The sequence below is a fragment of the Eriocheir sinensis genome, unplaced genomic scaffold (genome assembly GCF_024679095.1).
Source record: "Eriocheir sinensis breed Jianghai 21 unplaced genomic scaffold, ASM2467909v1 Scaffold1317, whole genome shotgun sequence".
NCBI lineage: Eukaryota > Metazoa > Arthropoda > Malacostraca > Decapoda > Varunidae > Eriocheir > Eriocheir sinensis.
In genome coordinates, this window is record NW_026110648.1 from 18,467 (window position 1) to 44,462 (window position 25,996).

Genomic DNA, 25,996 nt, shown 5'->3' on the forward strand with positions numbered 1-25,996 from the left:
CATAACTTGCAACCAGCAAATGCTTCCCATGGACCTCATCAAAAATAGTACTATTATGAGTGGAAACCCTGGCTGCTTGGCTGTTTAGGGACAAAGATAAGAACATAAGAATGTAAGGAGTCTGCAAAATGTGCAAGAAGTTGGATGTAGAAAAACACCAATGGCTGTTTTCACTTTTATTTGGTATATGAATTTAAACATTTCCAATAATAGTAATAATAATAATAGTAACTGTTATTACAATAATAAAGGGTCAAGTACTTTTTATACTTAGTTTGGCATTAGTAAACCAATCAGACACCAGGATGATAATGAAATGAAGGATGAATGACCTAATGAAATGAATGAATGCATGAATTCTACAGGTGATGATCAAGCAATTAAAGTCTATAATTATTTTTGTATTAAAGAAACTAAAAACAAAACAAAGTGAACCTGTCAGCAGGCAGACCCTGAGACGGCAGCAAGCTGGAGGGCAGAACACATCATCCCTCCTCACCACTTAACACTGTGACAATTGAAATATTCTAGTTTACGTCTTCATTTAAGAATAACATTGAAATTCCTAAAGACAGGAATGATGTATGAATACAGTCTTATTTAATACGTCAATTTGTCTCAGCCCAGTGATTAAGCTCCAGGTACCATTTCACTCTTTTTCATTTTTCCTGACCTTTTCGTCCTCAATCAGTTTCAGCACACCTTCAGGAATCTTGCCTTCGTCTATTTCTTTTGCCCATGCACGATACTGGAAAATAAAATGAAAGTTTAACCACAGCCATTTCATGACCTGTGAAAATAAGAAATATAAATGTACAGTACCCTCTCGAGTTTCGCGCTTGCTTCATTCCGAAGGTATGGCGCTAAACTCGAGGATCGTGAAACTCGAGGTATTGAAATACGTGAAAAAGCACTGGACTCCCTTGTTATCACAATATTTTTCGACTTTACTCTCTTGTTATCTCAAAATAGTAATAGGCAGAAAATGGGAAGTGAGAACAGGTCGTTCTGAAGCCGCAGTTGAAGGCAGCTGCCTTACAATTGGGTGGCAGTTCTGAATACACGCTTGTGATCCACATGGTGTCGTCTGCTAATGTAAGGGTGGTTGCTCGCGGTCACCCGTGGTACAGTTGGACAAACCTATAGCTTCTGGTAGTTTTCTGTGTGTTATGGTATAATCTGCTAACTCTTTCTGTTATATATCATCAAATCACTAACATCATGATTGACTTTTCAATGCCTATTGAACGTAAACTGCCGCCGCAATCGCAAAATAGCTCGCAGAGAGGTTCTACTTGCTTACTGCTTCCATATTTCCCTCACCGCTCACAAAGACTACAAGCGGACAAAAAAGAACAAATCCAGGCAAATTAACACTTTTAATGCTGTGTATTCCCACAGCGCACATGCGTGGTGGACAGCAGAATGACTAATTTCAGCGGGAAGATATTTCTCGCAACACCGGCCAGTGTATAGTGGACCTTCTTCTTCTTTTGACCTGTAATGCTTTGTATCACTTCTTAGGTCCTTCTTCTCCACACTTTTATACTTCACAACATGCACTTAGGGCCACTTTCACAGTCATTTTGTTTGTATTGATCGTTACCAATGGCGGTGATCGCCGCTCAAGTATTTCCACGTGAAACTGGCCGATGGGTAGTGATGTGATGTGATGGTGTCGGAGGTATTGCCTTTACAACGGCACCTCGTGGCAGCTGCGGGGTTAGCCTCGCCCCGCGCCTTACCACACACTCTCAACACCTGTCGCTTTCTCTGCAGCCACCACTGCCCCTAAGGCCAATTTCACGTGGAAAACTATAGCGTCGATCGGCGCCATTGGTAACGATCAAAACAAACAGTGACTGTGAAAGCGACTCTTATTTACTTCACAGTGCGCACTTATACACTTCACCCTGAACTTTGGTGTTTTTCTGTTCTTTTCTTTCCCTGATTTTGGTTTTCTATGCCCTTTTGCTATTTTCCACTGTTACTTTTCACCGTCACTGCCATGCATTACAGGTCAAAAGAAGAAGAAGAGGAAAACATCACTGGGAGATCTACAGTTTTCATTGACTTGAGAAAAAAGTTTTTTGGACTGTGGTTCCCCAGCACGAGGTGTTCTCTTATCTTGTTAATCAAGTAGTAAGCTAAGCTGCTCTGCCAGTCCATTTTACGAGTCTCTTGGTGGGCCATCTTCCACTGCTCCTCACTCCTCAGCCACTGCCGTCGTCTGTTCGTTTACATACAGCCATGAGGTACCCACGCACCCACGCTCGTACTCACAACCGTTTTCCATTCATACGGACAACCAACAACTTGCTCCCGGTTGGGCATATGGGCAACCGCGGTTGCCCATAGCCCCAATGGTTGGACACCGCCTTTAAAGGCAGCACGCATAACGCCGACGGTAGGTAGACGTGACCCGTACATGTCAAAGGAGCGCGAAACTCGTGGCGGTAATGCACAAAAGTCGTGATGGTAAGAATTTAGGACTAAGCGCTAGCTAAACTCGAGGATTACGAAACTCGGATAGCGTGAAACTCGAGAGGGTACTGTACACTGAAAATACTGATGCTAATATTGAATTCCACATTACAGCATTCAGAATTAATTACAATTTATTTATTAATTACTATCAGCCATAACTAATAGTCAATCACTTTAGCAATTATGTCACTAACTATCCCACTATCTCTTTTTAATGGTATGATGCAGAAAATATAGCTGCAAATTTCAGTGCATAAAACACCACCTACATAAGGTCTGGGTGACTTATTTCTGTGTCACCTACATTGCCACCCAACAAAGAGAGCAAACCAGTAAGATATCATTAATCTGGAATGACATGAAGACGACAGTGTAGAAATGTCTCGGTATAAATACAATGTCATAGTCCATTTAGGACGAAGGGAAGATAAATTTTTTGCCATTTTTGTAAGGAGCTACGAGTGAGTAATATGTACTAAAGGGCATAATTCAGATTGTTTAAATGAATTACTCAGTGTGACAGACCACAGTAGAAAAAGTAATGAGCTGTGATGTGGCCCAATAGGTAAACTGAATACCTCGTAGGATTAGGGATGTGTGGCTGAGTTAGTTCAAAAGTAATTAGACATATACAGGCATGAGGTAATCTTCAAACTCAGAAACATGTTAAGACATAAGAATGTTCAAGGGTCCTTTACCTATAGTTACTGAGGTTTACCTATACAAAATAAACTTCTAAATAACAAGAAAATAAGACATCCGCCCTCGTATGGAGTATGCATCTCATGTGTGGGGGGGCTCCACTCACACAGCTCTTCTGGACAGAGTGGAGGCTAAGGCTCTTCATCTCATCAGCTCTCCTCCTCATACTGATAGTCTTCTACCTCTTAAATTCCGCCGCAATGTTGCCTCTCTTTCTATCTTCTATCGATATTTCCACGCTGACTGCTCTTCTGAACTTGCTAACTGCATGCCTCCCCCTCCATGACCCACTTTCGACTTTCTACTCATGCTCATCCCTATACTGTCCAAACCCTTTATGCAAGAGTTAACCAGCATCTTCACTCTTTCATCCCTCACGCTGGTAAACTCTGGAACAATCTTCCTTCATCTGCATTTCCTCCTGCCTACGACTTGAACTCTTTCAAGAGGAGGGTATCAGGACACCTCTCCTCCCGTATTTGATCTTGCTTTCGGCCACCTCTTTTGTTTCTTTTTTAGGAGCAGCGACTAGTGGGCTTTTTTTTTATTATTGTTTTCTTTTTTTGTGTGCCCTTGAGCTGCCTCCTTTTTTGTAAAAAAAAAAAAAAAAAAAAAAAAAATTGTTTGACCAAGAATGTATAAAAATGCTTTGCCTAGTCACATATTGAGGTTTGGTCTCACCCAGGTATTTAAAAAAGATCAGAATTTTTCCCAGCAATGATCTACAGCAAGTATTCAAGCAAGTCTTATTCTCAACTCATAATGGCTAAGTTTCTAGACAGTTTCAAAAGGTCTTTCTTTCATCATCATTATCATCAGTCATTAATAGCCCACTGAAGAACTAAGGTATTTTTTCAATATCCCCCAAACATTTTAACTTTTTATTTCATATCCTGATATTGTTCAATTCATAAACAACTGCAATGCCCAAGGACCCTGCAAACCTTCAATCAGCCCTGTCAAAGCAACATGTTAAAGAACAAGGAGTCTAATCACATAAAGCATCAAGTTACTATAAGATCTGGGAGGAAATGGAGAGTGCAAGACATCTAGTGAGATAGTATTTATCCAATTTGTAATGTGCCACAACCTGCAAAGATTGAGTTATACCTTGGTGGAATTTGTTAACCAATTAGTACAGGTAACTCGATTTACGCGAGTATTGTGTCCTTGAAGAGGTCGCATAAATCAAAAACAATGTAAATCAAACAAGAGGTAGGTTTCTATCGAAAAATAAATATTCACTTCATTCAGTGGAGAGAGAGAGAGAGAGAGAGAGAGAGAGGGAATATATCCATATCACCAAGATATCCACTCAGGCACTCAGTCTCAGCCTCACTCGTGTGAGGAAGAAATGAGGGACACCATGAGCAACTGGCTAGTATTGGTACCGGTACCGAGCAGTCTGGAACCGGTACCATACCGTATAGCTGGTACCGTTAGTACTGGTACTGGTACCTGCACCTGCCCACCCCTATTGTTGAGTAGCGTGGCAGCGTGGGTACTGTATTGTTGTTCAAGTGGCACGCAGGAAGAACTGAGCTCAGCTGTGTGGCCGCGGTGCCGTGTGAGTCCAGTTGCGTGAGACATCTGGTGGCCACTCCATAATATATCGCATTTAAGTGAAAACAACGTGTAAATTAAACATTTATTTTGATTTTCGACCCCGCGTTATTTAAAAAACGCGTAAACCAAACCCACGTAAATCGAGAGTTACCTGTACTGAAGTCCAACCAAATTGTCGAGTCCGTTTGAGCGTAGGCTCCCGTGGGTCCATTTCTCCTCTCTGCTCTACCACACAGTCCCAACACCTATCTCTTCCTCTCATATGTAAGGCAAAGGTAACATATGATAGGAAAAAATGGGTGTTGGGACTGTGTGGCAGAGCAGAGGGGAGGAATGGACCCGCGGGAGCCTCCGCCCAAACGGACTCAACAATTTGGTTGGACTATAACAGGAAACAAGAAACTAAAAAAATTGACCTAAAACTAAATGAAGCATTGTCAGATTAACCCCTTGACTGCAGATTTCCTACAAGAAGACATAACCAAACTACAGGAATGGAACAAAAAGTGGCTGCTACAATTCAGTGAAAAAAAATGTAAAGTCCTGCACCATGGGAGGGGATATCCAGCATACCAATACCACATGGGAAACACTCCACTGCCCACCACAGAGGCAGAAAACTACCTGGGACTATATGTTACCAGGCTACCAGTGGTCAAATCCGTGCCAATCGCAGCGGACAGGTTAATGAATGGTCATCACTTTTGTACTTCAGTTAATATTTTAGGGTAGTTTCTTTCTTGATGAGCACTAACTGGTATGGTGATCATGAACAAACACCACCTATGAAAACCATCTCATCAGCACATTAAGGGCCCCACCTGTTCCAGTTCTCGGTGTAGAGCAATGACTGCTTTCTCCCTGTTGGCCACCAGTTCCTCAAGGTACTGGTAACGCAGCTTCTTACGGGCACGGCATTCCCTTGCACTCTGCCTACTGCGTTCTGCAAGGTGATGGTAATGACTATGATGATGTTTATTTCCCAAGGTATAAAGTCATCAGGATAATAGTAAAATAATATAAGTTCAAGTAGCCCAAATCTTTTAAAGAATATAAAGGAAAAGTATGTCATGACTAATTCTCTCTCTCTCTCTCTCTCTCTCTCTCTCTCTCTCTCTCTTTAAATTGCTGTCAGAATTGAAAAAAAAAGTTATTAAATATTATAGAATGTAATAAGTGTTTGTGTGTGTGTGTTTGAGAGAGAGAGAGAGAGAGAGAGAGAGAGAGAGAGAGGGGGGGGGGGTTATAACAAGTAGTACAGCCTTACCTAGTTTAGCCTTCATGTCAGACTTGGCTTTACGGCCTGGCTTCCTCCCTCTCTTAGTGCCTTCCCGCTTGCTGCCCTGAAAAAAAAGAAAAAGATGTCATACTCATATTTCACACATGAGCATATATGATCCTATAACCAAGCAATTATAATGAAAGAGGATGAACAGTATAAAAAATAGTATCCCCCATAAAACAATGCACAGTAGTAGTTCTTGGGTTAAAAATCGTTCAATCAGCTTGTGAAATTCCCATCCTGTGTGGTGACCCAACATATCAATTTCCTCAACAGGCCTTTCACTTCACTACCACACGGGCAGCCTGGCGTAAATTAACCCATATAACTACCTACCTAAACTACAGTGAAGGTTGAAGAGGGGCACACGTTTCTCTTACGGCCTAGAAAGCGTAAATAATCATAGACCCAAAGCAAATATTACGTAATGTCACTGAGTACGCGTCTTGCTCCCCAATGAATGAACTCGGTGCACTCTCCACACCTTGCACTGGATCATGGCGTGTGGTGGGTCAGGGGCTGTCACACGGCGGAGGGCGACGTGACACTGGTGCAAGGCCGCGTCCTAGGCCTACCGCACACTGTGACCGTCCCATGTGGCAATGAAATCCGAGAATGAAAGTGGTGCGAGCTGTCAACTGCGCACCACCCACCGTCTTGCAAGCACACCACTGACTCGCCGGCGGCACGTAACTGTCACCTGCCTCTTTCAGCCCCCGCCGCGGCACTCTCAGGCACCTCCCTCCCAAAGACAGGCTGCCCTACATGATTCCCGGCCTGTGTAACCCCGGGGAAGGACCTGGGGGCTTCACTGTGCAGGCTGGGAGCGGAGGTGGATGCGTCTTAGCTCCCCGGCACCTACTGTCACCTGCCTCCTACAGCCCTCTCATGCACCCTACACCCGAAACAGGCTGCCCTACATGATTCCCGGCCTGTGTAACCCCGGGGTACGTCCTGTGGGATTCACTGTGCAGGTTGGGAGAGGAGGATGCGTCTTAGCTCGCCGGCACCTAGTTGTCACATTCATCTATCAGCCCCCGCCGCGGCACACTCAGGCACCTCACGCCCGAAGACAGGCTGCCCTAAATGATTCCCAGCCTGTGCAACCCCGGGGTGGGACTTGAGGGTTCTGGGGGCGGTGGTGGGTGCGTCTTAGCTCACCGGCACCTCCTGTCACTCCCTCCTTCAGCCCCTGCCGCGGCCCTCTCAGGCACCTCACGCCCGAAGAGAGGCTGCCCTACACATGTCCCCCGGCTCTGTCTACGCCCGGGGTGGGTCCTGAAGGGTTCCCTGTGCAGGCTGGGAGCGGTGGTGGCTGCGTCTTACCTCGCCTGAGCTCCGTCGCCGACAAAGCCTGGCATTGTAACTACGCACTACCCGCTGACACCCGCCCTGCGACGCACGCCACCCACGACCCTCCCACCTCACGCACTCCTCGCACTCGCTCTCACTACACACCCATTTACTCCCGCCTGGCACCTCCTACGGCATAATCTCTGGGTTTACACGATGCGAGAACGATAACTTAGCGTGGGTTTAGGGATCCTACCATGCGGAGTAGGCGTAGGAGTGCTCTGTCCCGGCAGGAGAGAGGGACACACTAGGAAGACGAGGGGAGAACATAAGTGCCATAGTTGCGTGCCACCTGGCGGCGTGGATCCTCGCCCACGCCACCCAGCCCACGATTTGTCAAATATATATAACCTTAAATATTCACCCCAGAACACCAGTAATACGCTAGTAAGCCACAACGAGCCTGCCAGAGCCGTCCCCGCTACTCGAAATACAACTTGTGACGGTCTACGATGTCCCCCATAAAATAGTTTACAAAATATACGCAGTAGATGTATGCAACTTTCTGCGCCTCATTTAGAGCATCCACTGAACGAGTGTGTCACATGTTGCCATAGCGAGACACCCTCAACACACCACACAGGCATCATAGCAACACCCCGGGAACCTTCGTAGTAACTGAGATGGTCGCTATAACGGTATTTCCGAAAGCTAACAATTTCCCTTGACGTTAACCGGGACTTAAACACATTGCCATCTACATATCACCCCTTTTTTATCTAGATTACCGATTTATTCGTCAATGATTGCACATACACGCAAGAGGGAATGTAGGTCAGTGCATTTACAGCGTGCGTGACACATAAAACCATTTGCCAACGTATGAATTTGAGAGAAAAAGAGCGGCCCTGTCTGACTTCTTTTTTCCTTCCCTTTCTGTCTGGAGCGGTGAGGAAGGCCATGTCTGCGTGTCTGGCCTGCCTCATGCACGCCCCTGGAAAACCTGTGGTCCTGTCCCCTGCGTTAAACAGCTTACAACTCACTTTTTCTACGCGTGAGTGAGCTGCAAAGTTGCTGGGAGCCTGGGGGAGAGTACTAGTGTGCCGTCCTCAGATAGGCAGATATATGTGTGCCTTCCTCACTACTACACTCGTTTCACTGCGGTATTACGTTGAACTGAGCTATTACGAAGTCTGTGTGACGTGTGCGGGGGATGGCCAGGAAAAGTCACCCTACTACGCACCAAGACCCACCCGGCAGGTAATGGGTGCTCTGCCTTGCCTTCCCCCCGGGCCGTGACACACACACATACGCACATGTAACTAGCTTAAGGTTATCTCGTCACAAATACTCGAGAATTAACTGTGGTAGGGGGGCAATATGTCTCCCATTACATATACCACAAGTGCCTGTAATAGAACGTCATTCTTTTACGTGTTCAGTTGAAAGGAAAAAAATTCGCCCCGTGGACTGCAACTAATTGTGTAACAGGATGCAAGATTTACGTAGTCCTTAATTAACTGTGAGTACTGCTGTCCGTTTTATTAATCTGTCTTCCCTCCCGCTGTGGTTAACTGCGTGTTGTGGTGAACAGGTGGTTGTTGCTATAAATATAAGGTAGCGCTGATACTGGCAGCTGGGGGAACTCATTAAAGGGCATCTCTCTGGTGCTCGTGTTACTAATGCAGTAGTACTTTAATTGTTGCCTGAAGACATCCCTTGTTAGAATTACAGAACCCACTAATTGTCAATGCAAGTAATTAAGCTTCAGTTTATGCCTGTATAGTATTAGGGGTAGTACTATATAGTGATTTTGTGACCTTGACTTTTTTATGTGGTATTTCTCCGTTTCCCCCTACACTAATTTACAGTACATAGTTGCTCATTGTCAATAGTCTTCAACAGTGATCTGAAGACATTACTTGATAAAATAATTTCAACCTCTACTTATCAATGCAAGTTATCAAGCATTTATTTTTCGTGTGGTATAGCTTTCCTCCTATTCCCTCACCACCTCACAGTGCTGAATGGGCATTCCTCCCCCCCCACACACACACACAACTGGCCTTCACATTTTTCTCATCCTCTTCTAACCTCTTTTCTTCTATTTGATATCCTACTTTTAAAATAGATTCCCTAGGGTGTCAGTAACTATTTCTTTAATATTTAACTAAATGATTTACTGTCTTAATTGCTTTATAAAATTATCTTGCTTTTGTAGTACATATGACACTCTTTCCCCCCCTCCTTTTAAATGAAGTCCTGCAAGTTGTGGCAGGAAAAATCATGAGACCCCACTCCAGATGTGCAGAAACTTACATGCACCTCATACTTTTCACTAGCCTTTGAAATTGTTTCTAATTTCCTCAACAGTCCATTATACTGACAGGCAATCTAATACCTACAACTTATTTTAGTTTATCCTTTCACACACACACACACACAGATCGGTATTGCGAGCTCTGTGCTCTTCCATAGGGGAATGGCTGGCTGTCTCGAGAGAGACCCGCAGCAGACCAAGAGGTGAATTACACACACACACACACACACACTCTCTCTCTCTCTCTCTACATATATATATATATATATATATATATATATATATATATATATATATATATATATATATATATATATATATATAATTTCATTTAACATCCATTTTCACTCTTCCTGAGCGGTTGGACACTTTATGGCTCTCCTCCATTCTACTCTGTCTTCTGCCCAATGCTCATCCAATCCCATCAATGCCAAGTCTTCCTGAATACATACACCTTCTCCACATTTTTCTAGGTCTACCAACTGGTCTCCTTCCTTCTACCTCCAATCTCTCCAAAACTCCCAGCACTGTATCCTCCCCTGCTCTCTTCACATGCCCAAACCATCAGAGTCTTTCCCTTCGGAGCACTGTTTCCAGGACCTCTACTTCACATCTGTTAGCTACATCTGCACTGGATACCCTGTCTTAATTGCCACCTGATCCACGCCATATGCCTCAGCATTCTGCGATCACTTGCTCTCAATACCTCCATCAATTTTCTAGTTAGAGCCCATGTTTCTGCTCCATACAATATCACTGATCTAGTACACGCTTGGTACACCCCAGCTCTGATCTTTAGAGGGATGCTATGATTCACAAGCAGACTAGCCACCTCCCTCCACTTTAACCACGCTGCCGCCACTCTCGCTCTCACTGTCCTCTCCACTCCCGCCACACAGTCCAAAACATCTCCCAAATAACAGAAATGTTCTACCTCATCCAGCTTTCCTCCATTCACCACTAGTTCATCCCTCTCAGTTTTTTGTCCTTGCTGTCTCCTTACAGAAGCTGGGCATGTAAAATTCTGCACTCCTCTTACATTTCTGAGGCCTGAGCATCAAAGGTGCCACCACTGCCTGCAACATGTGCACAAGACTGAATTTACACCTACTCCGTTCCCACATGGATATTTTCCTGATTTAATCTTTTCTCTTGCTTCTCTTCCAGTCACCATGTACTTTGTTTTTTTCCATATTAATTTCTCCCCTCCCCCCCCTTTTTTTTAAACACTATAGGAGTGTCATTTCACCCATGCTTCTTTAGAGATCATGTTGCGTGGTTCCTTTAATATGACATGTTCATATAAATACACTTATCAATTATATTCATCATACTTACACTTTCACTATTATATTCACCTCTTACAATCTCTAAGTTCTAATGCATCTTTCCTTTTGTTTTGTCTTGATTCAAGGTCCAAAGTAAATAAATGAGTTGGCTGTATAAAACTACCTGCTTTGCCTTGCTATCTTATCTAGACATATATTCCCTCAATACCTTCCATACACTTTTTTTATTTTATCCCTATTCTCTTCAAACAGTACTATGATATCCCCTCATGTTCACTATAGCTGCAACATATTATGTAGACATTTTCTTATTATATATATGAAGAAAAAAAACTTTTGATTATATATCACATACATACACATACATCTCTCTCTCTCTCTCTCTCTCTCTCTCTCTCTCTCTCTCTCTCTCTCTCTCTCTATATCTATATATATATAGCGAGAGAGAGAGAGAGAGAGAGAGAGAGAGAGATAGAGAGAGAGAGAGAGAGAGAGATTATCTATCTTTATCTAATTATCTATCTATATTTATTTATATCTATATCTACTCTTTACTTTACTATCTATCTATATTCTATCTATCTATCTATCTGCATCTATATTTATCTCTCTATCTATCAATCTATTTATCTACCTATATGTATCTACTTCATCCTATCGATCTATTTACTTAGTCCATGAACAATATTATTCCTTGGAAATCATTTACATGGCCCATACTTATTAAAATTATTAAGTTTTACAGAGGTGCATTCTGTAACAGTTATTATTTGGTGCTATTGGTCTATCTAAAATATTAAAAAATTAACCCTGCCAAACTTGTTTTACAACCCAAAAGAATTATAATTACTGTATACAATTTAGCTTATGAATTTTAACCTGATGTTTTAGACCTGGATGATTTTTCTTGGAAATAATTATGCCAGCATTGGTGATATTAATTATTAAAAAAATGTCTTTACCTTGAAATTAATAAATAAATAAATAAATAAATAAATAAATATATATATATATATATATATATATATATATATATATATATATATATATATATATATATATATATATATATATGGGTATGGGTATGCATGGGTGGGTGAATGGGCATGAAGCACTAGTGAAATCTTGCAGAAATCTTGTTCCTGGTTGGTCAACCCTAAAAATTTTGTGAAAAAAAGAGCTCTTTTATATTTGTTGAACTGTTCAATCATTAATTTGGTTAAAAGGTGATAACTGATAACAATAAATCCTGCACCTAACTCCTGATAAGGGCATTAGGACGATTTCATGAAAATATTACTGATAGTTTACAAAAAAGTACCAGAAATGCTACTCAGTACTATTTTTGCAGCCAAAAATACTTTATTATCATTGAAGGTCATTAATTCCTGAAAAGAAAGGTTTATTATACAAACAGCACAATGGCAGTGATGGTAAAAAGTTCAATAACTTAACATTTGTGGTCGGGGGCTCCCTAAAATTCGCGAGTATATTGATAAGAGCAGGAAGGGAATTGATAAGTGACTTTCAGGAAGTGGAGTGTGTCCCCCATGTCCGAGTGAAGGCCTGGCAGGGCAGCAGACAATGACAGGCCCCTGCACACCCCTCCCCTGCCGCCCTGCACCCTGCCACACGCACGCCCGCACGCCCTCACACGCCCAGGCGCCCCCACGACCCGACAGGACCCCATAGACACACGGAATGACTTTGCCAAAAACAGGAAATGGTAATCGCGAGGCTCGTTTTCTGTCGCGAGAACAAAGCTATGGACGAGGCCTCGGGGACGGCGATCAGGGCCACGTACCTCCGTATCCAGGGCGGCCTCCTGTGCGGGGAACTCGTCCACCTCCATGGCCACGCCCGTGCTCGCCGCCCTACTTAAGGGAAACTTTGCACATAATAATGAACAGGACGACCAACGTGTCTATGTTTACAAACACCCAGTCGCTCAAGGATTCCCGTGACGTCATAGCTGTATCGTGGCGAGGAGAGGGATCTGATTGGCGGGTATTAACGGTGACGTCACTTCCTGCTGGGGCGGCCAATGGCGTGTCCGGGACTTGGCTCTATAGTGAACCCCGTCTTGTAGGAGAAAGTTGATCTAAAAAGCCATTTACAGACGCCCTACATACCACCTTGCATCTATATTGTCATGTAGTTTGGCTTTGGGGAGTAAATAATATATTGTCTAGTAATTAATGCAGCTATGAGATATATTGCTGGTGATATATGACAAAAATTTCCGTGTTGTTGGAATGATCAGCTGGTGTTGCATCATGGGCCAGGGAACATTACCACCGCTGGCACCTCTGGGCCCAGGGTGGCGGAGGCATGACGACCACTCGGGAAGCATTGATTTTCCTCATTGTGACGTCATGCTTGGCTCATCATTGCTATACAGTATAAATATGGCAAATCCGACCATTATCTAGTCGAACAGTTAAATAGGGATATGGATATTGTAACTACATAAATTTTCACATAGCCGAAAGTTTGGATAAAGTGTATAGGCCTATATAGTGGCATGATATTCCTATAATCATGCTCACTTTCTTTTCCTTCAGACGATGACACTTACGTTATGGCTAAAATAAAAATTCCAAAGGTAATTATTCGTGGAACCCTTAATAAATTACTGGTTTTAATAAGAACAGTACGATATGGCAGTTCTCCAGTAGGCCTACAAATCTCTCTGATGTGTCTCTATAAGTGTATTTATACGTGAAACTCGGTAGTAACTAGTAACTCAAGTGTATGACCATTAACTAAACGGTGGAAGTTACGTAATTAGACTCTTTATTCCTTTATTACATTGACAGGGCAGTGGAAGCGAGGACCAATGAGGGCGGAGGACGTGTGTTATGGTGACGTCATCGCTGCCGCCACGGGGGAGGAAAGAAATAAAATATGAAAACTATATATTGCGACAGTCTATGATAGTGAGGAAAGGGGGAATATACCACCATTGAGAACTAGAGTGTGTGAGGAAATAGAGGATAGGCCCAAGAGGAGGAGGACCTAAGAAGCGATACAAGAAGTTAAGTCGAAGTCGAAGCCGAAGTCAGAAGAGGAAGAGGAGGACGTAAACACCTGACCGCCCGGCGCTGCCCTTTACATCACTGAGGAGCCCATTGCAGGCAGTCAGGAGGGTTTATTCCACGGCCAGGGCGACCAGAGGGTGTCAGGGAGCCGCACACACACACAGGATGAGACTGCAGGGAATACTGTGTCTGTGCTCCTTGCTGGCGTGTGTCAAAGGTAGGGTCAGGTCATTGGTCACGCCGGATACCCTTCAGTTTTGACTTTTATTAGTATTTGGTGAAGCATACACACATTTACTATACATTCCATACTTAACTTAAACATCTGGCATTACAATACTTAATTAATTTTGTAACCCTGTGTACATTCCATACTTAACCTTCTGGCATTACAAAACTTACAATCCTTATCTACTATTGTGACCTAGTGTACATTCCTTAGTTAACTTAACCTTCTGGCATACGCACATTTACGATTTACAAGTATAACACGTGGAGGTATAGGGGAATATTCACGAAAGTGTTGCCCACTAATTTTGAGATGCTGACTGCTTACTTCTGGACAATATATGATTCTGTGGTTAATCTAGCGGTATTATTCTAGTGTTTGCCCATACTCACCCCTCGCAACCAAAATTGGCTAGGGGGCCGTTGAGACCGGGGAATGCGGTGGTAAATATGAAATGCGTCGCAAATGCATAGGGTTTTAGTTACTGGTCATACCAATTTACTGCGTAAACGGCTTGATTACGTGGGGGTGCCTTGAAAATTTCTAAGTCCAATGTTGTTTGACATGAGGACTTCCTGGCCAGACTGAGCCTCATAGCTGCCTCACACTAGTGACACTATACCACAGAAACTAGTTCCTAAGTCAGTAATATCAAGAACGCACATGGATCATTACGATTTTGGACATAAAACGGTCCTACGTTATTTTCTACTGTATATTAAAGCAAATAATGGAGCAAGTATTTGTATTTTATAATTTTAAACGATTACATTCACGATGTATTACTTCGCGAGATGTTTGCACAGCCAGTGCCACGTAGGCAAGCTACTCAGTTTAAGTAAAATGGAGGCCAGGGTGATACATAGCAATAGGTCACTCCCAGGTCAGTTGACAGCTGTCACAAATCTGTTATTTTTGTACCCCAAAGTACTCGGTAACAATGATCTAGCATCAACTTACAAGAAGTGGATGGGTTAACCGTCAGTATTGTACCATATGTAATTATAAAACATGACATTTACCGAATTACTCGACTACTGATTGGGGCGGCGGCGGGTGGGTGGGGAATCTACTACACTGACCATCCAATTACATGCCCAACACTCGTCAACATACCCGTCTCCGGCGGCTGCTAGGTTATATTGGAATTGATTACAAGAGTATACGTTAGGGACTTTCCTTACTTTAGAGACTTGGGAATTTTCCCTATTTTTGGGATTTTTGTTGGGACATTTTGAAAGTCCATTTTTCAGTGATTTGGCCTTCCACCACCAAAACCACTGTTCCCTACAGGGATTAATCAAGCGCATCATACATGTGAGTGGGCTTGAGGGGACGAAGCCCCCCAGTTAGCCGCCAGGTCGCAAAGTTCAGTTCGAGTACTTTAAGAGGGAGGGTCCAGGGGGGGCGCAGCCCCCCTAGGTTAGCAGGGGGGTCGAGGGTAGGTTATGTAAAGTTCAGTGAGAGTAATTTAAATATGCTCACCCACCCTAAAGAACCATTTCAAGTGCATCATACATGTGGGGGTTAGCGACGGTACGCTTGGTTAGCGACGTAACGCTTGGTTAGCGATGGTACGCTTGGTTAGCGATGGTACACTTGGTTAACGACGGTACGCTTGGTTAGCGATTAGCCCACGCATGTGAGACCAGGTCCACCACGCGTGGTTATTTTTTTTTTAGAACATGCAGCCCAACGGCTGCCGTGCTGAGGGCCGGGTATAGCCCGGGCCTGTTCAGCCCGAGCCCCGGATGAGCTTGAGTCATGGCTCGGAGCTGTTTTGGGGTGGTTAGCGATGCTACGTTTGGTTAGCGACGGTACGCTTGGTTAGTGATGCTACGCTGGGTTGCGATTAGCCCACGCATGTGAGAGTATACGTTAGGGATTTTCCTTAATTTCGAGAACAGGGAATTTTCCCTAATTTATGGATTTTTCTAGCGTTATTTTGGAAGCCCATTTTTCAGTGATTTTGCCTTCCCCCCAACAACCCCGGTTCCCCACAGGTCTCCAGGCTTGTGTTGGGGGGTAGGGGGGCTGGGATGGTGGAGGGGGAGAAGTAGTTGTTCCCTAGTTTTACCGGGTGTGGGAGCGTATTTAAACTACTCCAACTGAACTTTACATAACCTCCTAAGCAGGGGGGGCTGTGCCCCCCCTGGATACCTCCCCCATTTATATGCAACTTATTTCTGTGAGGAGGTATTTCTCGCAACACCGGCTGGACCGCCGCCAGACGAGGCAACGCTTTCATGAATATTATCCGAGGTATATATATATATATATATATATATATATATATATATATATATATATATATATATATATATATATATATGTATAGGCACTTTCAATGTGGTCCACATGGGTTTTATTTGTGTGAGGGCGTCGCTGGACTCACAAGGTTGACTGGGTTTCTTGTTTCAGGACGAGGGGTGCAGCATGTGACCTGTGGCTCTGTGGTGAAGCTGTACAACTCTTACTATAAGGTGGGTCTGGGTGTGCTGGCAGCATGTGGGAGAACGGCCTGTGTTGGGGTTGATGGTGGATGGGCAGTGATTATTGCATTTATAGCTGTCCTTGATTTTCAGCAGTAATTAAACCCAATCAGATAAAACCTAATCCAACCTGTTATTTAGTTACTGTCCTAATCTCAATGTTGGCTGGAGTTACAATTGGTTTTATTAACATGCCCATCTCTCATTACCCATTATACAAAATACCTCTTTGTTGTCATGTATATCTTCAACTAACCTTCATATATATACCTCTTAAAAATAATATTTTATAAGGGTGAAAATTGTTATAAATCTACACTAAGATGGACAGTTGTAATCATTAATTTCATCACAAGCTGTTTCTCTTAGTTTCTTGAATCCATGTCCCATCTTAGAGCATTTGTGAGTCTAATGGTGAATGTTACCCATGTGTCTGGCAGGTGCGTCTCCACTCCCACGATGTCAAGTATGGGTCAGGGTCAGGTCAGCAGAGTGTCACTGGCACACCACAGCAGGAAGACCACAACTCCAACTGGCTCCTCAAGGGAACAGCCAAAAAATCTTGCAAACGAGGGTAAGATATCCTCTTGTTTTGATTTGGTCAACAATATCATAATGACTTTTCATAGACTTCATCATTATGGATGTGTAATGCATGTATTTTCAGTCAAGTTCATCTTATTGAATAAACTACTTATCATGGACAGTTTGCAGTGTATATCAACTGATATGTTTTCCATGAACAAGCTTTGAGGTATTATCCTTTTGATTATTATTTCATGCTTTGTCTTACTTGTATATAGCAAGTAGAGTGCAGCAGCCTTTTTTTTTTTTTTTTTTTTTTTTTTCCCAGAAATACCATTTTCCAACACACTTTCCTTCCATTGCTAATTCTCATGCTTCCCCTCACATACTGAAGCAGCATTGAATTATAATTTTTGACTGAACTCATTAGCTTCATTGCAGTTTATGCCTTATCATATTCGTAGGGAGCCCGTGCAATGTGGCCAGACACTGCGATTGGAGCACTTAGCCACCAAGAGGAACCTTCACTCCCACCAGTTCTCGTCCCCGCTCTCTGACAAGCAGGAAATCTCAGCATTTGGGGAGGAGGGTGAAGGAGACTCTGGAGACGACTGGATGGTGATCTGCGATGGGGAGGCGTGGGACCGCAACCAAGATGTTATGCTGAGACATGTTGACACAGACATGTAAGTTGACTTTTGACAGATTCATCTATTTGGAGGTGGGCCATACTTTACTCATGTGGGAGGTCATTCAGAACAAAGGTTAATCCCATGCCCAGGTACGGTACAGTTTTCAGAGTGCTATGATTTATGGATATGGACGTACAGCCAATCACTAGGAATATATTATTTCAGGTACATTTTCAGAGCCTGGTAGTAATCTGTGACCTCCTTCCCTCTACAGGTACCTGGGGGTGACTGGGCAGCAGTACGGCCGCCCCATCCACGGCCAGAACGAGGTGGTAGGTTTGAACCGGCCGGGTGTGCAGGCCAAGTGGCTGACCATGGAGGGTGTGTTCATTAATCCTTCAGACCCCAGCGAGGATAACAGGATATTCCATGACCCTTCTGAGTTCTGATGCCGTTTGCCATGTAGCTCAAAGTGTGCGTGTGTGAGTACCGATTCTTGACTTTTTTACAGACAATAATTTATTTGAAAGACGTGGATCTTTTGGAAAAGTATTACGTACATTTGGTGAATAAATGTGAAAATAGTGTAGAATTGACTTATTTATGAATGCAAGATCTTTTCTATTTAGCATCAAAGATGCTCGTTCCAAGCCACTTGATGGTGGCGTGACAGACACCACAAGCAACTGATAGTATGGCAGCACCTGGTCGCCACAGTTTTGTACTTAGGAAGCAGCACATATTATTTATGGACGAGTATGTTTCCTGTAAAGACTATGACCTGTCCCTCATGCAGAAGGGTGTTATGTCATCCATTCATGTGTGCTGTGTGTGTACAGTAGGTCCACCATCACAACAATGGGGTGCCTGCTGGAGGGGTGGGAGGGAGCTGTGAAGGAGCAACTCAGGAGGACATGAAAGAACAAGAAAAATGTCAAGAGTTTCTTTTTTCCTTGACAGAAGGTTGAGTAAAGGTTTTGTCAGGTACAGTCATACTATTAAGTAAAAGTTTGTGAAAACCTCTACCCTTCACTCCTAAGATTTGTACACAAATGGACAAAAATAAACTACATGGTAGTATTTTGTGTTATATATTGAACAAAAAAATATTTATTTGCCACTAACTCAGTATAAAAATACATTTTTTGTTAGGTATTGGCAAAAGTTAAATTAACTTTAGACATGAGGCCCTATACTGATTTCAGAATAAATACAATTACACTATTATTACTTTGTGCATTACCATTCATATTAGTTACTGTGATGTCAATATAAAAAATTTCCCTCAGAGGACACTTCAGTAAGGCATTTTTTCCCAAAATGGAAGGCAAAAGGGGACCCTAAACAAGAGAACTCTGACGGTAAAGTTGCCACATCACATCACTGGCCAGACGCAGCACAGGGGCGGCACACACACGCTCTGCACACTGGTTCCGTGAGGCCGCGCCACACACACCAAAATATTAAGGAATCTTTCTTATTAGTTTCTAAAAATATAACTTCACTATACAGTTATTTAGCTTTGTTGGTAAAGGGTAGGAAGTTATAATCAAAACATTATAATGCATCTGTTAAACCAAACTAAATAAACATCACTGGGAGGGAGTAATGGAAGTTTTCAGAAAAGAAAGAAAAAAATCATTTAAACAGCAGCTTCTTACTCAGAAGCTTTGTATTATAAAAAGTAAATGAGGTAACTCACTTTTTCCTTTCACACACTTTTTATCACTCCACTGCACACTTTCTCAGTCCATCCAATTAGGGAGACAAACCAACATGAAGTATAATATCACATGTCTGTATGGCAATATATCTGCACCTGAAGGCACTCCTGAAGCCGCTTCCTAAAAAGATGGTGACTTATCTCCTTCACACACATATACACATACACACACTCCTTACACACACATATTGTTAAATATTTTATAATACAAAGTTCTAATGTGGATGTGTTATCCCTGAATGGAAAAATATAGAAGTGGAATCATTCCAGCAAGTCTCACTTGCTCCCCTCCCCAGCATCTTTACTCTGGCTCTGTTCTGCCTCCTTGCCCTCACTACTGTCCTTCTTGGCCGGGTCATCCTCGTCCTTGTCCTTGTCCTTCTTGTTTTTGATGAGTTCCATGAGAGAGTCGATGCGGGTGGGCTGGGCGATCTGCAGCACCATGTGGGCCTCCTCCAGGATCAGCAGGCCATTGCGGGCGTCCCCCACTGCCAGGTTGTGTCGCCTGGTGACATGCTCCTGTGGACACACCCAGCAACTCAGTACTCATGTTCATGGACACAAGCCTATGCAGGCAGGTATGAACACACACACACTGCTCCAGGCAGTCTCCCAAGTGGAGGAGTTTCCCCAAGGGTATAAACCATCAAAACTATACATAGACTGAAAGACTAGGGGCAAGTACAAATGCAAGCTCATTTCATATAAATTGAAAAAAGTAAATAAATAAAATACACACAGGACAAATAAATTATAAGTTCGAATTTTATATACTACAAAGTAAACATAAACCAGTATATCAAAGGAATTGGTCCTTTGATTCTTTGATATTAAAACATCTAATCAAATGTACTCTTGCATCCTGAGGTCTTTGACAGTTGTCCTGAGCATCTAACTCAAAACTAACAAACACCATCGCATGGGAGGTAAAAGAGGTACAGGACTGCACTCTAGGCAGCACAACTTACTGCCCAGTCCTGGTGCGAGGGCAGGATAGTGAAGCACCACTTGCAAGGCAGCTCGGGGGAGGAGGTGTGGTAGCCCTTGATGTGGCGCCTCCTGAAGCCCCAGGAAGTATATGCCTTCTCGCAGAATGGACAGGGATACGGCAGGTTTTGACCTGAACAAATGCCATGGTAATGATAACATATATAAGTGCTTTCTTTGAGTAAGTATAAGAACTGCAAAAGCAAAATAAGTTCTGAACAAGACTAAATGGAATACCTAACAAGCCAAATTAATTAGGATTAGACAATGACTTGAGTTTTACATGAATTAGAGTAGTACATACAGTTCCAAGGTGACTAAAGTCTTGGCAAAGCTGCCTTAAAGTTTGAGTGACTGAATGAAGTAAATGAGCAAGGAACATTATTGGCTCCTGATGTGGCCAACCCATCAGGAGGAGTTCTCTGGTAGACAGCATTAGAGCAAGGTGCTACAATCTGAGTGGCTAGTTCTTAAAAAAATAGATAACGAAACACCAGGAGGCACACAGCTACTGTCTGAAGCTTGCAAAGAGGTTATGAAGATAATACTTCAAACAAAATTAGGTGCCAATAAGAAGTTTGAACACTGCAGATGGATGGAAGGTCTCTGCTAGGACTACGAATGATGGTAGCCTATGGATGGGCTCTGATCAGACAATACTTACAAGAGGGGTCTTGTGGAAACTCTGGTTGAAGGTTAGCAGCAGCGGATGTTTTTTCATGGGAATTCCTTCTGGGAATGATGTGATGGCTGGCCTTCTCAGAGCCTTGGTGGGAGAGGAAGGCTGAGGGCACATTGACCGAGGTGGTGGCCACTCCAAGGTTCTTGAGGCTCACATCCGGCTGCTGCTCCATGAAGCTCACCTCAGGGGGGGGTGGCGGTGGCTCTAGCTCCTGCTCCAGCTCATCCTCAGGGTATTCGTCAGGTTCTAACTTCACCTCCAATAAGTTCTGCAGTTAAAGAAATAATGAGCCATAAGTTTGAAGACACTGAAAGTCTTGTAACTTTTAACCAGCCATCTTGTCCACTCCAAAGACGCCATAAATTTAGCACCTAGAAAAACTTTTCTTGCAATTGGGCAATGGGTGAGAGGGCAGGGCCCATGTGAGGGTTCAAGAGTTGGGAGCAGATCAAATAATAATTTTCCCTGTCCCAAGTAAATATTTCTCCAAAGGAAATCATATAATGGTCCTCAGCAACTCACACGAATATCTCTCTTATTGTCTCCCTGATCCTCAAGAGTGTGGTCCTCCTCGGGAACTGTAGACCTCCTCTCCCGGTTGGGTGAGGACCTCCTGCGCTTGGCTGGAGGGGGTGGAGACTCATGGGCCCGTGATCTGGTCGACGGAGACTGTGCCTGTGGGGGATGTGAAAACAATCTCATTTTGAGGCACATTTGTGTGTTTAATGAAAATAACAAAGTACCCATATGAAAAATGGACTTAATATTTTTATAAAAAAGATCTGTACCTACACTTTAGTTGCAATATGTATACAAAACAAGAAAAAAAAATCATACCATGAGACACATTACACAAATACTTTTAACTTACTGTGGTGTGTGAAACTATTGGTACAGTTATTTCATTTGCGCTGCTGACTGCTGCAGCGACTGCTGCTGCTGCCGCAGCTACCACTGGATTAGAATGTGCCACCTCAGAGCCCGGCAGCAAGTCCTGGAACATTTCCTGCCACCATAGAAAAACAGACTATCAAGTTTCTATTCTGTACATGTAATATTATTTTCTGACATGAATAATAGAATTTCAAGATCTTAACACCTTTATGATAACATCCCTGCAAACCCATGTGTTAGATAGTGGCATTACAGGGAAAAGCAGGACGCACCTTTTCTATCCTTGCTCGGGCATTCTGTGTGTCGGTGAGGCCGCGCACCTGCAGGGCCTCGGCCAGCTTCATGAAGGTGTGGAGGCGAGTCTGGGACACGTTAACTTGACCTTCATACATGAAGGCAAGAACTGCTTCCAGGTCTTCTATGGGCACCTCTCGGAGGATGATCACCGGGTGGGGACAGGGGTTGTTCTGGCGGCAGCATAAAGCAGTGGTTGTGAGGCATACTGATTATATATATTTGTCAACTGGTATTTTCCGATCATAATGAAAACCAACTTAATCACTAACATGAACCACACACCACAGGTAGGAAAGTTATGTGTTCAGATTTCCCTCTGTGCCATAAGTTAACTGAATAGCAAAAATATCTCATTATCCGTAATGAGCCTAAAAAATAAAAATACTAAGCCTAAATACATTTACCAATATGGTAATGCTAGCAATATCTGAAAATACTAAATATGAGAAAATGCAATTCTAACAAATTCAATTCAATTTAGAAAGTAAATGCTTAAAAAGTAACAGATTCAAATATGCAGAAGGGTAAAACGCAAGATGAAACTTCAACATTTTTTCAATTAGCTGACACTCAACCCACCTTTAGTATGTCTCTGAAGTAAGGGCTACAGGCAGACAGGATGAGCTTGTGTGCCTTGAGCTGCATCCCATCAGCTGCCAATGTGACGTCTACAAAGTCGCCACCCTCGTGTAGCGTGTGCAGGGCGGCCGTCATCGTGGTGCCAAAGTTGTTCCATCGCAGGCAGAACTGCATGTCGCTACCCCCCATTGTGTTCCCTGGCTCTTGTGGACCTGTGGGGGGTGGTGATGATACATAATCTCTATATCTTGTTTCAGCTTTAAGAGAGTAAAGGGATGATGAAAAAACACATTGTAGACTATACTAAAAAATTGTGATGCCCCACTTTGTTAATGTACGTGAATGAATAGTAGGAAGATAGATGATTTAAGACAATAATATATAACTATGATGAAAATGCAACATCTGGAGACCATGAGAAACTTTTAAGGAGGTTAGCAAGTCAAATATTTGTGTTGGTGGTGATGGTAGCTAAGGTGGCAATGGTAATGATACAGACAAATAATAATGGTGGTACTGAGGGAATGGTTTTGGTGATGGTATGGAAATTATGGTGGTAATGATAGTAAGAAATAATGGTGGCTATGGTGATCTTAAGGAATGATGACTGGAAACTATATGAGCAATGGTAATGGTATCAAAGGGGGGGATGGTGAAGGTGGCAACAGGAATGGGGGAGATGGTAATGGTGACTATGATAATGGGAGAGATAGTAATGATGATATTGGTAGCAATGCAAAGAACTGGTGATGGCAAGCAAAGTAGAGATATGTGAATGCAATAGTCATGGTGGTGATGGGAGGTGATGTAATGTGATACGGATACAATGCTGTTGCTGATGCCACTCATGTCAGAACATAATGGGGAATGCTCAGAAGGCGTGGGAGAGCTTTATCTGTACCCTTAACCTAGCCCACATGCCCTTATCAGTTGCAGAGGCGTGAGGGGCAGCAGGGTAGAAGTAGGAAGGTATGGGCTGATTGGACACTTTGGTAATTGTGGAGAGTCACTCCGTACCTCCATATTATAGTTAAGGGACAAAATACTTGTCCCTCAACCATGATCTAAATGCACAAGTACTTAAAAGTAAAGAAAAAGGCCTAATCCCCTTCCCCTAACGATCTTGGGGGACCTGTGGGAAATCTGGGGTTTTGGGTGGGGGAGTATATTTAAACTACTCCAACCAAACTTTACCCCCCTCGACCCGACCCACATGTACGATGTGCCGGTAAAACTAGAGAAGTACAACAGTGAGACCTTGGAAAGGTTATTATTCTCGTGGGGGCAATATTGGAGGCGCGTAGTGAATCTCCATATTTACCGACACTTTGTTGACAGGGTAGGATTTGACACTCCCCCCAGCCCTGCCAGACACGCCCTTTACATGCCCTTTTTAATCCTTCCACGCCCATGCCCACACGCCCCCACAGGTGGCAGGGGATGACTGGTCACACTGCACAGTTTGTTTACAGTGCAGACTTGACTCTTCCCTACCCTGCCAGACACGCCCTTCTTACACCCTTTTCACACCTACTCCCATGCCCTTCATGCCCTCACCGGTGGGCACTAGAGGCCACCAATTCAAGATCCTAATGCACCACACTGAAATGGAAGCTCAGGCAATTTTTCTCACATCGGGTGATTCGGCGTTGGAACTCCTTGCCCTCTGATGTGGTTAATGCTCCCAGCCTTCCAACTTTTAAGTCTAGGCTACAGTTATTTCTGATTGATGAACTGTCCTCCTTTTAATACCTATTTCTAACTATTTCTTTTATGACTTCTAATTCTATTGTTCATTTCTAATATTATAAGCTGAGGTTATGTCATTTTAATTGGCAGACACACTCAACCAGTCACTATATGTTAATTGTATGAGAAGTGGTGCCTGCTCGCCTGACTGGAGTGTCTGGCTGTTACTTTTGGGCCTTGGCTTCCCTGCCCAGTCTAGGTGAGGGATGGGAGGGGCAGGAGGCAAGGGGCGGCAGGGTAGAAGTAGGAAGGTATGGGCTGATTGGACACTTTGTTGACAGGGTAGATTTGACACTCCTCCCAGCCCTGCCAGACACGCCCTTCAACGCCCTTTTTAATCCTTCCACGCCCAAACGCCCTCACCGGTGACAGGGGCGGCAGGGGTTACGTGGTCACACTGCACACTTTGTTTACATGGCAGACTTGACACTCCTCCCTACCCTGCCAGACACGCCCTTCTTACACTCTTCTCACATCTACTCCCACGCCATTCACGCCCACACGCCCTTACCGGTGGCAGGGGTAGGCTGGGCACACTGCACACTTTGTTTACAGGGCAGACTTGACACTCCTCCCAGTCCTGCCAGACACGCCCTTCCCACGCCCTTTCCACGCCTACTCCCACGCTCTTTACGCCCACGCCTTCTCCTTCTGACTTTCTTTTATCCTTACCGCGGCGTATAATCTGTAAATGGCTCCCAAATTATCTGATTCACTGTCCAGGCTCCTGCGAAGATGTGTTTACAAAAAAGTTATTACGGGACGTGTTCGGGTGTGTGGCTGTGGCTTGGGTAATTCTTCCTCTGGTGTTTGTGCTTAATTTTATGCGTTTTATGTGTTAATTACTGTATTTTGTGACGCTTTTAAATGTTTATTGCTGACTTGCATCGGTAGTGTGAGGCTGTGAGGGATTTAAAAGCGTCCATCATGTTATTTCAGTCATAATTCCTCCTGTTTGTGCTCTGTTTTATGTGTTTTACGTATTAATTACTGTATTTTGTGACGTTTTTAGGTGTTTATTGCTAACTTGTATCTGTAGGGTGAGGTTGCGAGGGATTTAAAAGCGTCCATCATGTTATTTCAGTCATAATTCCTCCTGTTTATGCTCTGTTTTATGTGTTTTACGTATTAATTACTGTATTTTGTGACGTTTTTAGATGATTATTGCTAACTTTTATCTGTAGTGTGAGGCTGTAAGGAATTTAAAAGCATCTATCATGTTATTTC

At 43.4% G+C, this 25,996-nt stretch overlaps 3 protein-coding genes across 5 annotated transcripts; 1 reads left to right on the forward strand and 2 right to left on the reverse strand.

The window, feature by feature from the left end:
- Nucleotides 1-163: 163 nt before the first annotated feature.
- LOC126989824 (cAMP-responsive element-binding protein-like 2) lies at nt 164-12,909 on the reverse strand. The gene is made up of 4 exons (XM_050848447.1): nt 12,744-12,909; nt 6,023-6,098; nt 5,577-5,698; nt 164-748 (listed from the first exon to the last, which is right to left on the reverse strand). The coding sequence occupies exons 1-4, from the start codon at nt 12,789-12,791 to the stop codon at nt 650-652; spliced, it is 345 nt and encodes a 114-aa protein (XP_050704404.1). The 5' UTR covers nt 12,792-12,909; the 3' UTR covers nt 164-649.
- On the forward strand, nt 8,276-18,938 carry LOC126989823 (stromal cell-derived factor 2-like). 2 transcript variants are annotated; one of them, XM_050848445.1, is made up of 5 exons: nt 8,276-8,384; nt 16,631-16,692; nt 17,142-17,275; nt 17,691-17,912; nt 18,133-18,938. In XM_050848445.1, exons 1-5 carry the CDS (start codon nt 8,291-8,293, stop codon nt 18,305-18,307), a joined length of 687 nt encoding a protein of 228 aa, XP_050704402.1. In that variant the 5' UTR covers nt 8,276-8,290; the 3' UTR covers nt 18,308-18,938. The 2 variants fall into 2 exon arrangements, with proteins under 2 accessions (XP_050704402.1, XP_050704403.1); XM_050848446.1 differs by lacking the exon at nt 8,276-8,384 and adding an exon at nt 13,794-14,197.
- LOC126989822 (protein bric-a-brac 1-like) lies at nt 18,934-25,579 on the reverse strand. 2 transcript variants are annotated; one of them, XM_050848442.1, is made up of 8 exons: nt 25,442-25,579; nt 23,021-23,232; nt 22,417-22,611; nt 22,122-22,256; nt 21,773-21,925; nt 21,233-21,518; nt 20,550-20,701; nt 18,934-20,100 (listed from the first exon to the last, which is right to left on the reverse strand). In XM_050848442.1, the coding sequence occupies exons 2-8, from the start codon at nt 23,207-23,209 to the stop codon at nt 19,858-19,860; spliced, it is 1,353 nt and encodes a 450-aa protein (XP_050704399.1). In that variant the 5' UTR covers nt 23,210-23,232; nt 25,442-25,579; the 3' UTR covers nt 18,934-19,857. The 2 variants fall into 2 exon arrangements, with proteins under 2 accessions (XP_050704399.1, XP_050704401.1); XM_050848444.1 differs by lacking the exon at nt 25,442-25,579 and adding an exon at nt 25,281-25,435.
- Nucleotides 25,580-25,996: the final 417 nt, after the last annotated feature.